At 40.6% G+C, this 13,580-nt stretch overlaps 1 protein-coding gene and 1 long non-coding RNA gene across 2 annotated transcripts in view; one reads left to right on the top strand and one right to left on the bottom strand.

Annotated features, from left to right (window-relative positions):
* The first annotated feature begins 1,812 nt into the window (after positions 1–1,812).
* Positions 1,813–2,349, top strand: LOC113011600 (uncharacterized). Its single transcript, XR_003270593.1, has 3 exons — positions 1,813–1,848; positions 1,980–2,068; positions 2,144–2,349. It is a non-coding gene; the product is annotated as an uncharacterized LOC113011600 (long non-coding RNA).
* Positions 2,350–4,107: 1,758 nt separating this feature from the next.
* LOC113011578 (NACHT, LRR and PYD domains-containing protein 12-like) overlaps positions 4,108–13,580 on the bottom strand; it is a gene marked incomplete at its 5' end in the record, with an annotated part of 68,381 nt that continues 58,908 nt past the window's right edge. Inside the window, 3 exons of the mRNA XM_026151124.1 lie at positions 4,108–4,139; positions 5,677–5,853; positions 8,008–8,181. Coding sequence (XP_026006909.1) covers positions 4,127–4,139; positions 5,677–5,853; positions 8,008–8,181 — 364 coding nt within the window. The remainder of the gene's footprint in view (positions 4,140–5,676; positions 5,854–8,007; positions 8,182–13,580) is intronic.

Below are 13,580 nucleotides of genomic sequence, written 5' to 3'. Positions count from 1 at the left end.
TCTCCCTGAGGAGTCGAGTTACGGTGACTTTGTATCTTCTACAAGAGACGCACAAGAGCAAGTTAAAAAAAACTGTAGAGGAAAATATGGCAAAGTCCCAAGACTTACAAAAGGAAGCTTATGCTAGACAAGTCCAGAAGAAGTACAGAAACCTTGTGTACAGCGATGGAGATGAAGTTCTTCTTTTGAACATGAGGAAACGTGGAAGGAAGGGAGGAAGACTTGATCCAGATTTTTACAGGACCCTACACCATTCAAGACATCGCTGGCAAATGTGTGAGATTAAAAAAAAAAACACGGAAGGAGCAACTTTAGGAAATCACTACAGCATTGACCATATCAAGCTGTACAGAAGAAGCCACCATGTAAATATCAGTGACAATGAAAAATACCCAACTCAGTCAGACAGTGAACAGCAGCACAGACCTGAAGATGCCCCCCTGCCATCCTACTGCTAACCCTCAGTGCCAGCAAAGTCCAGAGGACACCAGACCCTCTGTTATTCATTATGCACCCAAAACGGCTGACAAAAGTTGTTGCTCCCACAAGGAGTTTAATTGTGTTCCAGGACCAGAAACACATGAACAAGAACTTCCCTCCCGGAAACAAAGCTTAGAAAATGAAGGTGGCATAGTGAACAACTCTTTTTGACCCGTTGGTCATTTGCTGCCAGTTTGGCGTTGCAACTTGATTGACTGTTGCATGACTTTGTTTGCATTTTGCAGTCTTCAACTCATATTGGATATAAAAAAAAACATGCAAAGTGCACTGAGCTTGTAGAAGTCTAGAAATGGATCTGCCTGTCAGTAATTTTCTCTTTTGCCCACCCGCTGTACCTTTCCTATTTCTCTGCGTGTAAATGCATGCCTATTGTATTGACTTTTTTCCTGTTGTGGCCCGTCGGCCTTTACCCAGCTTATCCACTAAAAATCTCATGCATGCCTGAGCTAATTTATCATATTTTTCTTTTAGTAAAGAGGTTATGGCGTGCAAAGGATACTGGGCGCCTGGAGTCAGTTGTTGGAACATAAAAGTTATTTGATTTCTCTTTATCAACACTGCAGGGGTCACAGTGGTTTCTGATGAGGTAAGAGAACTTATCATTATTGATTCTGATTTCGAGGTTCTGCTCCTTCTGAAGCATCTGCAGTGCAGAGACCATTAATAGTTTAAAGTGTGCGGGTAGGTCGGGGGGTTTATATTGCAAAACTCTAAGGTTTCACCCATTCACTTCAACAGGAAAAAATGTTATCAACCACAACACAGATGTTGTGACATCTGTGACATCATAATATCCAGTTTCAGTATATGTAGAAAGAACCTTTGTCAGCAATTATATTCCTTTAGATGTTTTTGTGTACAGCACTCAAGCAGTTACTTCAAAAATTGTTGCTGTTGTTGTATAAACTCTGATTTTTCAAAACAAGTCATTGATGCATATCTGCACCGTGTCATTGAGAGACGAAAGGAAAGTAAGAAATGTCCTTTGCCTGCTAATTTTGATATAAAAAAAAAACGTATTTACTGCTCTCTAACATTTTTGTATACTTGTGCAGAATGCTGCACACCTGCTCTGTTCAGTAGTTGCAAGCTCGTTGTTTTCTGGACAGTTCAGATGCCTCAACAAGGTATGTTGAAAGTTCAGAAGTGGTCCAAACAGTTGACTCCTTTCTGTTGCTGAGGAAAGAGTTCGGTTCCTTTAAAGAAGACTATATTTGAAAACACCCTGAGACGCATGGTACCTAAGTAAATCCAAATTACTCTGCACTTCCAGTCCCACAGATGACGTTCCCAGTTAAAGACATGTGGCTGTGCCCTGTGAACTTTGGTACGCACTGGATTCTTGTGGTATGTGTTCATATAGTTATTAATTTGCGTAATTTGTTGTGAAGCAGTTTCTTGCACAAAGTGTTTTTTTTAAATACGTTTTCAGTGGCACAAACTATTGTAATTTTTTAATTGATTAACTTTTTCTTCAGATTGTCAACATTTCTGCACAGAAAATACTGCTCATAGACCCCATGGGGAATGAAGGTGTTTATGACAGGAAAATTCTGCGCAACTGGAGGTATGCATTATTACTGAGGTATTATTCTTAGATAAAACATTTCTTGTTTCATTACAAACATTTTTGTTCAACTAGGAATTTTCTGAGGATGAGAGGGCATGAAGACACCATGGAGTGGCAGTTACAGACTATGCAACACAACAAGCAACAGGATTCCAGCAGTTGTGGAGTTTTAATGTTAAAGGTAACCCTTATTCAAATGATTCCATTTCTTGTTAGCTATAATTAAGACTTTAAGTGAATTTAAGTGAAGTGAAATTTATTTCGGTCAACAACAACAACACAAGTAATCATTTTACATAGAAGTACAGTAACAGTAACTGAAAAAGGAATAGGCTGAAGCTTTGTGGATTATAATTATCCTATCCTTTACCTAATTAAGACTTTACATTCTAATTATGATCAATCTCACAGTTTGCAGAACACTACCTTGATTTTGGAGAGGTCAGTGAGGTGTCAACCACTACAGAGGCAGTTTTGCTGGAGCGAATGCAGATAGCTTGCACCCTACTTGAAAATCGAGGTAAGTCCAGTAAAGTCCTTATCACGTTAGAGTGCGTACGTCCAATTTAAATAGTGCTTTTCAAACAGCACAGTACAAATAGTGCTCTTCAAACACTTTCAGATAAGACCCTTCTCCAAGTCTAATTTAAAAAAATTCAGGAGACTAATTTTCCATGAAGTATATTTGGGAAACATGTACTATTACTCCACCTAAACTTGGTTTTTCTGACCCAGATAGACTGCAGGTCATAACTTACCTGAAGTTAAGTTCACCTCAGGTCTCTGCTCCTCCTGCCTCACCTGTTGCCTCTGTGGAAGCTCCACCATAGCCACCACCAAACAACTGACTTATTTTTACACATGGACCAGCATCCGGCCAATCCACCACCTTTCATTGTTTATACCAAAACAAAAGTAAAAAAACCTCATCGGCTCATAAAAATGAAAAATCACCATCAGTATGCCCGATGGTCAGTCCAGCTATGGTCGTGCCATCAGTTAACCCTTCACGTGGCAGCTGTGACACGCGTGCCCAGGGTTGCCGACCCCTGCTCTAAAGCATCTGATTTGGATTCCTGAGATCAAATATATTTTGCTTTGGCTTTGTTTTCTTCCCATTTGTGGCTTTAATGTAGTGTTACATCCTGTTTGTTTGCTTCAATCTGTATACATGTCCAGATTTACTGTTATGTTTCTATTCTTACATTGCTGTGTGATCACTGTTCCCTCTGCTGACTGATGTGACCTTTTATATCTTACACTGAAACTTGTCATATTTGTATCTGCATCTAAAAGATAAAAAGTTTTCCATGCTAAAACACAGCTCCACCTCCTGCAGTTCTCCCTCTGAACCACTAGATGTCTCTGTTATCTAAATGAAGACGTGCAGCACAGCAACCACAGCAGCGCTCAGATCACACGTGTCCTGTTATTATGTATAAAAGCATGAAACAGGTGAGACAGGTGGGATCAATATTAATGTTGTGGAAATATATGAAAAAGCAACAGAAGAGTGAAAACATTTCGTGTTTCTAGAAAGATCTTTCAGCTCACAGCTGCTCACAGACTGTATTTACAAGTGACAAACTGCAACTCTACAGTACATCTACAGTATATATCAAATATATTCTGTATTCAAATCTATTGAGTGATGTTTGAAAGTCTTTCCAGGTGAGTTTGATCCAGGAGGGTCTGAAGCCAGAGTCAGACAGAGACTGTGCAGAGACTGTAGAAGGACAGAGCAGCAGCAGAGCAGTCCAGATACACTGATGATCCTCTGTCAGATCCAGAGGGACACACAGGGATGATGCTGGACTCTACATTGTGTCTGACAGGGGAGCTGTTCTCAGAGCAGTTCACTCTGCAGCACTGACAGTCATCTGCACTTCTTCTCATTCCTCTGTCAGTCACTGCTGGATGAAGCTCTCCTCTCCACCTCCCAGTAACATGGCCCAGTCAAAGCGTCTCTACACACAAGCTGCTGCTGCTTCAACCTCTCTGGATCATCAGGACACAGCTCCTCCTCTCTCAGCACACACACCGTCCTGTTTACCATCATCGCCTCCACCTGCAGAGAGAAGAAGGAAGAGCAGAGGAGATAAACGAGTGTTTCCAGAGACTCTTCATCAGCTGTCAGTCAGTGATGCAGCACATCCAGTATAAAGAGCAGCAGGGACTTCAGTGCTGGGACTGTACTAGGACTCATTGTTGCTTCACTTTTTCTAATCTTTGGATTTTTATTGAAGTTGATGAAAATGTTTTTCCCTCCTAGTTTGAGTTTGGACTTTCATTCATTAGAAGAACCTTGGTGTGTCCACTCTGAGCTCTGTAGGAACTAGAGATGGCACGATACCGATACCGATATCATAAATTTGGATATCTGCCGATACCGATATGAATCCGATATAGTGTGTTTTTTAATCAATAAAACGTTTTTTTTTAAATATCTTGCTGCATTTTGTATAAGTTCATACGCAAGTTTAAAAAAACAAACAAACACTAAAGCTATTCTGTTATACCTGTATGTAGAAAAATACACTGCGCCCAAAATATTTCATAGTTCAGCAACACTGATCAGTCTAATAAACTTAAACCTGCAACATCCTCCCTATTCTGGTATTTTAAAGAGTACTTAGCAGAAATATTAAGCAACCTGACTAATAGGCTTTCAAACTCCCAGCAAAACAAAAAAATTGGGAACCACCCCCCATCTCATGATGCTTAATCGATGTAATCAAATTTAATTTGATGCAGGGGAAAAAATGCACAGAAATAAATTATTTTTCAAGAATAATTAAATAGATTCAACATCTTTCTTCAACAGAATTACAGAACTCACAGATGGTACCTTCCCAAAGAAAAAGTACTAGCTTACTAGGATATATTAGACTTAACAGTTACTATATACAGTAATGGACTTCTAAATATTTTACATCAGATTAAAACTTTGGGTGTAAGAGTCAGATAATTATTTATTAAAAGCTCGACATTTTAAATGAGAATAAGAAAGAAAAGTATGTCTTTGTGCCCCCTTTTCCCTGTTCATGCCCTATCGGCCCCCCTGGCTAAACTTTGCTGGATCCGCCCCTGCACAGTTACCAGCTGTCAGCTGTAGAAAAAGATCCTGGTGTAGAAAGTAATATTACATAAATTCTAACAACAGCTTATCAAGCTCAAACGTTCTGCTGTTGTTCAGCCGCTGGTTTCCTCTTTCTGGTGCAAAGTGGACCAAAAACCAACAAGAGAGACGGACTCGCGACAGAAAAGCCGATCAGCTGATCATTAAGCAGTTTCACGATTGAAGTAGCAGCAGGAGAGCGAGAGGCAGTCCCTCCATATATCTGTTGTTAAGCTTAACGTGGGAATGCTTTACAGACATTCAGAGATGAACTTACACACTTGCTTTAATTCTCTATGGGATGACTTACTCAGAGATGAAATGCTGGTGAGGTTGACAGCGTTTGATCAGAGCGTGTCAGTTGTTACTATGGTGACCATAAAGGTCAGAAACAGGAAGTGTTTGTGTCCAATCCTTGTTTAATACTGACTGTGTTTAGTACGATACTGCTGACAGGACATCCAACTCACTCCATCACTCTATTTACACCAGAGTCTCCAGTCTGTAGTCTGGACTCTGCTGAAGATCAGACAGATGCTTCACTCCTGAATCCTGCAGCTTGTTGTTCAGGCTCAGGTCCAGCTGTCTCAGATGGGAGGGGTTGGACTTCAGTGCTGCTGCCAGATAATCACAGCTGATCTCTGACAAACCACAGCTCTCCAATCTGTATAAAGAATGAAAGATGTAAGTTTATTAGACAAAGTCAGAGCTTGAAATCATTCAGTTTCATCATCTGTTCAGAGCTGAAGAAGGTTCAGAATGTAGAAGTTTAGAAAATGGAAACTCCAAACAGCTGAAGCCAACAGGAAGCAGCTTCAAACAAACACAACAAGAGAAAAAACTCTGAATGTTTCACATTAAAGTCGTACATTTATCATAAAAACAGGACAAAGACTTGAAAAAGTCGTGTTTTTCCTTCCAGGAACCACAAGGCTTCACTTTTAAAGGTGAAGTGTGAAAGAAATGGACATATTTGAAGTCCAACACCTTTTTCCAGTCACATTATTAAAGCAGACAAACTACAAGCTCATTTTCATTCCAACAAGTCATCTTCTGACCTGGACTAACAACACTGGTCTCTATGTGCAGCTGGCTGTGAGAGCAGTGCTCAGGGAGCGTCTACAAAGTGCAACACTGAAAGAACATCACACACTCATTTGCTTCCAGCAATTTCACACAAACATCTACTGTCATTATCGTCACCAAACTCTGTGGATCCTTTATTGCAAATTCAAATGGGATCAAATGGTCAGACAAAATAGGGTTATGAGGAAATATGATGAAATGTTGTGTATTAGCAGCAAGTTATTGAATCATTTTCCTCAGAAACCAAACAAAATGATTGACAAACATGTTTTTACAAACTCAGTGTTGGACTTGGATCAGCAGGATAAGCTGATGTTTAAAGGCATTTGAGTCTCGCTGTATGAGAGTCCAGTTATTACTCAGTATTTATGGATGATGTTCTTTCAGTGTTGCACTTTGTAGACGCTCCCTGAGCCTCACAGCCAGCTGCACATGGACCAGTTGACATTACCCAGCATTAGAGGCGGGTGCAAAAAAATGGATTTTCCTATTTAAATGGTTTTAATTTGAATAAAGCGATGTTGATTCATTCAATCCTGAATCGATTTTTAATATAAATGTATTTTGCCAGAATCTCAGGTTAAATCTGCCCAAAGTATTTCAACAACAAGCAAACAGATAAAACAGTAAATGAGAGCAGCTAAACACACAAAGATGGAAACACAGAGCGTGGATCGTTCACTCGATGGCACGTACACAGACACGCCGTCGGGGCTGAAAGTGGACAGCTCACAGATCCTGAAGCTGCAGGTTTCATCTGTCTCCAACCAAAACTGAGTGAACCAGCAGCAGAAGAAGATCCAAACTACGCTTTACGTTTGATGAACATCGTCATGAATTCTCTCTGACTTTGACGTTTACTTCCTGCACAGCTCTCTCTCTCTCAGTGTACTTCAAGAACAGTTTACCTTCAAAAATCTGTTTCCTGCATTATTCACTGCTTATTACGCACCAGTCTGCTGTTGTGTTCACTGCTGTCGGCCTCCGAAAACAAAGCCTCATTTCTGCTGTTCAACACTGAAGAAATTTAAACCTTTTAAAATGATGACAGATTACAAACTCTCAGCTGTGTCTGTAATCAAACCTCTGTAACTTTGCTTCCCTTCAGCAGCATCAGCTCATGTTCACATGTTGATTCATGGTTTGCTTCAGTTTTTGATGGACTGCAGAATATTTTGAAGGTTATCTGCTATAAAGAGCCAGAACAGGAAAATCTGCTTCATGTGTTTCTGTTTGATCCTCAGTGACTTTGACACAAAGGCCTCTGCTGTGATGATCACACCTCTGATCAAGTCTCACAGTGTCAGCTTTGTTTTTATACATATGGATATGTGCTGATAAATGATCAGAATTATAATATTTCCCACTGTCTGCTGTGTGCCGTGACCTTTGACCTGCTAAAGACAGTCAGCTGTGGATTATTCATTGTTATGTCTGATACTTAGAACTGTGAGGAAGAACACTACACAGTTAATCAGGGTCCCCTCTCTCTGAATCAGGAAAGGTGGGCAGGCCGCGTGTGGGCCGCGGGCCATACGTTGAGTATCACTGTTTGAAATGTGAACATTGTTTTGCTGCAGTCAATGGACTAAACCAGAGAAGAAGAAAACAGACTTTACCATAAAGATCCTCAGTGTGGATCAGTATAATATCAGCCTGATGTGTGCAATTTAGTGTCAGCACAACTTTCACATCATATTCATCTCAGCACAACTAAAACATGCTGACTGACCTCAGAGTTTCAAGTCCACATCCTGGACTCTCCAGGAAACCACACAGATGCTTCACTCCTGAATCCTGCAGCTCGTTCCAGCTCAGGTCCAGCTGTCTCAGATGGGAGGGGTTGGACTTCAGTGCTGCTGCCAGATAATCACAGCTGATCTCTGACAAACCACAGCTCCTCAATCTGAATAAAGAATGAAAGATGTAAGTTTATTAGACAAAGTCAGAGCTTGAAATCATTCAGTGTTTCATCATCTGTTCAGAGCTGAAGAAGGTTCAGAATGTAGAAGTTTAGAAAATGAAAACTCCAAACAGCTGAAGCCAACAGGAAGCAGCTTCAAACAAACACAACAAGAGAAAAAACTCTGAATGTTTCACATTAAAGTCGTACATTTCTCATAAAAACAGGACAAAGACTTGAAAAAGTTGTGTTTTTCCTTCCAGGAACCACAAGGCTTCACTTTTAAAGGTGAAGTGTGAAAGAAATGGACATATTTGAAGTCCAACACCTTTTTCCAGTCACATTATTAAAGCAGACAAACTACAAGCTCATTTTCATTCCAACAAGTCATCTTCTGACCTGGACTAACAACACTGGTCTCTATGTGCAGCTGGCTGTGAGAGCAGTGCTCAGGGAGCGTCTACAAAGTGCAACACTGTGTGGAGTAGGGAAATTATTTTACTGCTATTGTTAAATAATTGTCATCATTACCATTGCATTAATAATATAATCTGTAGTTTATATTGCATTCAGAGGTTGAACAGTGTGTGTGTCTTTCAGAAAGACTAAGTGGCAGGAAACAGGCTTGGAGAGTTTGCAGAAGTGAAAGCAGAAAGTTATTTTGAGCAGCAGGCTAAGACGAGGCTTTAACAATGTAACAGATAGCTTTAAGAAGGCCTTAAGATGTTATGCATACAGTTATTATGTTAACTTTGTATTTCAGGTGCAGTTATAACTATTTTATACACAATGCATATCTGTGCTTATTAAAGAGTTGGAGCTCGGTCAATTAATTGGGGGTTGGAAGCTTTGTTCGGCGCGATGTCCGGACAATCAATTGTGTAAGTGACTTGGAGCTATAGAAGGTTAAAACTGCGTACATGCTTACAAAACATTTATATATCAGGTCATTTTATATTAAGGTTTAAGTAGAGGTTCTTGGTTAAAACATTTATTTAGTAGAAGACATACATATAGTCTCAGTGAGCCTCTGGCCTGGTGAAAGGTCAGAAGTGCAACAGGTGAATTGAGAAAGAGCATTTGAGGACGAGATGCAGACAGTTAGTAGGTGAAGAGGTGACACAGAGAGCATGTGAGGTCGTGACACACACACACGAGTTAGATTTATTTAGAGGAGAGAGAGATTAGTCATGTCTCGGTAAAAGAGGAACCGTCCTTGTCTTCTCGGCAAGAAAGAGGAACTGAAAGGTTGACCGGAGGAATCGGCCATGAAAATAGAAGATGATGTTGATAGAGTTGTATTGTTGATTGTCATTTATGCTTAGAAACATTTACTTATTTGTGCTTAGAAATATTTAACCATAGATGCTTAGAAGTGTATAATCAATTGTGTAGTGATAAGTTGTGTGATCTTTAACAGGCTACAGAGGCCTGGTGTGCATTCCACACTGGGAGCATGGGAAAGTTCGTACCTTGTTTAATTGTTATGGTAGGATTAACGTAGTTACATCTGTTCTAGTCTAAGTGCTTTTTTTGTTTAGATGAACTGCTGGACTTCCTCACCGGGGGGGGGGGGGGGGGGGGGGGGGGGGGTGTCTAGTCTACCCTCTTCCTAACCAAGGATGTTTGCTTGTGTGCTTTTATGACCCTTTGATCAGCAGTACCCCCCCCCCCCCCACACACACACACACACACACACACACACTCAAGGTACTCTTTGTGTATGTAGACGTCATATGTTAATGAACCTATGCATATTCATGTAATCTCAATAAAAGGACAGTGTATGGGAGGACGGACGAGAGCTACTGGGGTCAAGCGAAGGGACGGCGCTCTGTCCAGTCTCTCCCGTGCACGAGTAACATGAAGAAGTTTGCCTACTTCGTGTCTTGCTTTGCGGTGTAATTATATTGCCTTCAACGTTCCAGCGGATGGGTTTATGCTACAAACCTAACATTAATTGGTCCTTCGATGCCGGCTCCCTGGGATCGCATTCACCGAGGGGGGGCAGAGGCACGCTGAAAGACTGACGTCAGCCAGGAAGTTCCTGTGGATTCGCTGTCTGTCCTTCTCCTCGATGAATGGCGATCGGCGGGATTCAGGCTGATATTACACGCTAAGCAACGCCAAGTAAGTTTAAAGAGGCCGACTCTATAACCGTGTCGTTGTGCAGTCTCCGCCATTTTGTGAGGCGTTGAGAAGTTCGCTGCTTTGTGGAGCGAAACCCGGGTTCCTTGCTACTGTGTGCAGCAAGAGGTTCCTTACCGCTTAGTGGGGTAAAATTACATCTTCACCGCTCAGTGGGGTGTTGTCCGTGGCCGCTCAGTGGGGATAAAATTCGCCGTCTAAGTGGGGCGATGTACAAAGCCGCTCAGTGGGGTTTTTTTGTACAGAAGCATTAAGTCGCAGAGTTGCGCAGTTCGAACTTTTTGTGGTTCTCCGCCGCTTTGTGGGGTGTTGAGAAGTTCCGCGGGGTCCAGATTGTGCTGGACAGTAGGCCTATTTTGTGTTATTGTTATTTTCGTCGTCGTCTCGTTGTTGTTGTTGTGTGTGCGGAGCAGACCGCGTGGTGTGTGACGTCAGCAGCTGTTGTTGTTATCATGGGTTTCCTAAGCAACCAGGGGTGTGTGGAAAAGGCCAGCCCACATCAGCAGCTATGCTCTGGTGGGTGGCTTTCCCCCCACCCCTTCCTGACACAAAATGTTAACAGCCTGTGTGCCAGACCATAGACGTAATTGAGGTGGATAGTTGTTAAAAGTAATCTACATTAAGCTTGTGGTTGCTTAAATTCAGTACAATGACATGTGAGGTGAAGTGATATAGGTAAATATTTAAACTAATGAAGTGCATAGAGGCACTTGACCTGTGTGAAAGACTGTCGTCTTATTATGAGCCATTGTTGAGATATACAGCACGCCTGTAAAAAAAAAAAACAACTAAAATGCTGAACCCTGTATGAAACATCTAAAAATACAAGATGGAGAAGCTGTGTTGAATATGAAAGTGTAAGACTTTGCCACTATGGGCAGAGCATGCAACTACTGTGTGATGTCGCGTTGCAGTTCTTTTTTTTTTTTTCTTTTTTCTGAGCTGATGAGCAAGCTACACATTATCAGATCGAGAGCTGTTCAAAGAGAGGGAAACAGAGAGTGTGCAGCGTTTCCATGAGCAGTTTTCTGTGCAAAAGTAATTGACTCTGATTGTGAGTGAGAGCAGTGATTTTGCAGACCACCAGCTATTGTGAAAAAAAAAAGAGTGAAAAAGAGACAAATTACATTGTAGACGAAGAAAAATAATTATAGGAAAAAGGTTTTGTGTTGATCAGCCGAAAAACAACTACAATGTCATTTTCTGCTTTTAAAAAAGGATTGTTCACACAAACACACACAGAGAGAGAGAGAGATGTGTGTTGATTAAGCAGTGATGAGCATAATGAACATGTCTTAGTTTGTCACTTTCAGGTGAAAAGCAGACCTAAATCAATTTTCCACATGCAACAGTCGGAAGAAAGTTATAGTTTAACATCATTGGAAACATGCAGGCCAAGTTTCTGGCTGACTTATTTACAGCGCAATGTGTCTCTCAACCTCACAAGCAAGCAAGCTCTCACTCCTCCCTGAAGAATTCAGCTCCAAAGCAGTAAATGGCAGATAAAGAGACAGCATCAAGTCCTGAGCAAAGAGTCCCAGCAAAGCAGCAGCAATGTGGACAAACAGCATCAGAGAAGAGCAAACCCATCATCCTGACTGATCAGATGAATGGCACTGTGTTTCCAACAAGCTGCAACTTAACTATGCATGTGAAGAAAACTTTTGAGGAGAACTGAAGAGACTGTTGGAGTTTGACATTTGCCACCTGTGGAGTAAAATGGCAAGAAGAGACAGTGGAACACAGGACAAAGCTGAAGGAGAACTGCCCGGACTGTTGAAGTGGGAGAGGACAATAGAGTGAGAGGACAACAGAGTGAGAAGACTAGGTGAGAACACATAGGAATTATTTAATGTGGGAAATCAAAATTTGGGTTAGCAAATCTGGGGAAAAGAAAACTGACTGCTTAAGTTGGAAAATTGTGAAGGAGTCCGAAACAAATAGAAACATACAAAATCACACAAACAAGCAGGACATGAATTAACTTTACTAACAATTCCAAACACAAAATGACTCATGAAGACTCATAGCACATTAGTTAAGAAATGATCAAATAATAGCAGAGAAGTGTGTAGGAAAGACAGCTTTAAGAACATGCTCTGCTGAATATGCAGATCCACAGACATGCATTAGACCTGCCTAATAACACCCATGCAATGAAAATTAGCTTGTTATCTTTCATCAGTGTAAAATAGTGTCAATTTAGCAGACGCTTGTTATCAAATACTGAATTTATCCTAAAAAAAAAAAAATTGACTCTCCAAGTTACAGGACAACAATTTAACTTTTGTGGGGAAAACAATCCTGGTTTGATAAATCAGTGATCAGGCAATAAATTTAGTGTTAAAATGGTAAATTGGGAGAAGCTTCCTGCTTGATTAATGCAGCACAAGTAATTTACTGTATGAGGGAAATTGTCTTTTGTGATACTATTTTGAACATGCTTTTCTGTCGTCCTGTCAACTTAGTGAGTTAATAGCTGATATGCAAATTAGTTGATCGGTTTTAGATTAATGAAAGGTGACTGAATTCTAGCACGAGTGAATGAGATGTGTTGGAGTTTGTTGTGTTAAGTGGAAACTCTAAAACACTGAGTTTCCTGTTTGATGTGCGAGTGAATCTTGTATTTAGATACACAAACTCTGAATACGTCAGAACAAACTTATTTTGTGAAGTGCATGGCAACATGTCACATGTTTTATGATGAAGGAAAAGGGAAAATTGAATAAAATAGATCTGTGATTTAGATGAGTGAAGAACACAGACCTGGTGATTAAACTCATAGCTAATATGACATTAGGGTTAGACTGTTGTGTGTTGTGCAGCTGATGGTTGGTTTGGAGTGAATCTAGCTGATGATTCTTCTCCTGTTGTGAAGTTGATGAGGAGTTTGTGTCATGACTTAACAAGGCCTTTTTATTTTGATACTTTCACAGTGCACTGAAAGTTTGGTTTGATAATCTCTGTTATTTTTCATTTTTATCTTTTGAACAGGCACTGATTTTGTTTGTCTATCTCTTCTCTTTAAGCAGATCTGCAAGTCGGGAATTAAAAGTGCTATACGACCTGTCAAGAACGCCGTCACAAGTGCATTTTCTCCACATTAAAATGGGTTCTGGAGAAAGCCACTTATTTGGGACAATTATTAAATGAATGTCCCAGCCTAAAAAAGGATTCAGCGAGGTAATCCCATCTAAAAGGTTTTTTTATTTTTGAGATGACGTCATTTTGCTGGAAGTGGAAACTAAAATGCG

Source organism: Astatotilapia calliptera, chromosome 19 (genome assembly GCF_900246225.1).
Source record: "Astatotilapia calliptera chromosome 19, fAstCal1.2, whole genome shotgun sequence".
In the NCBI taxonomy this organism is placed as follows: Eukaryota; Metazoa; Chordata; class Actinopteri; order Cichliformes; family Cichlidae; genus Astatotilapia; species Astatotilapia calliptera.
The sequence above is the reverse complement of the archived record's forward strand: the minus strand, read 5'-3'. Positions and strand labels throughout refer to the sequence as shown.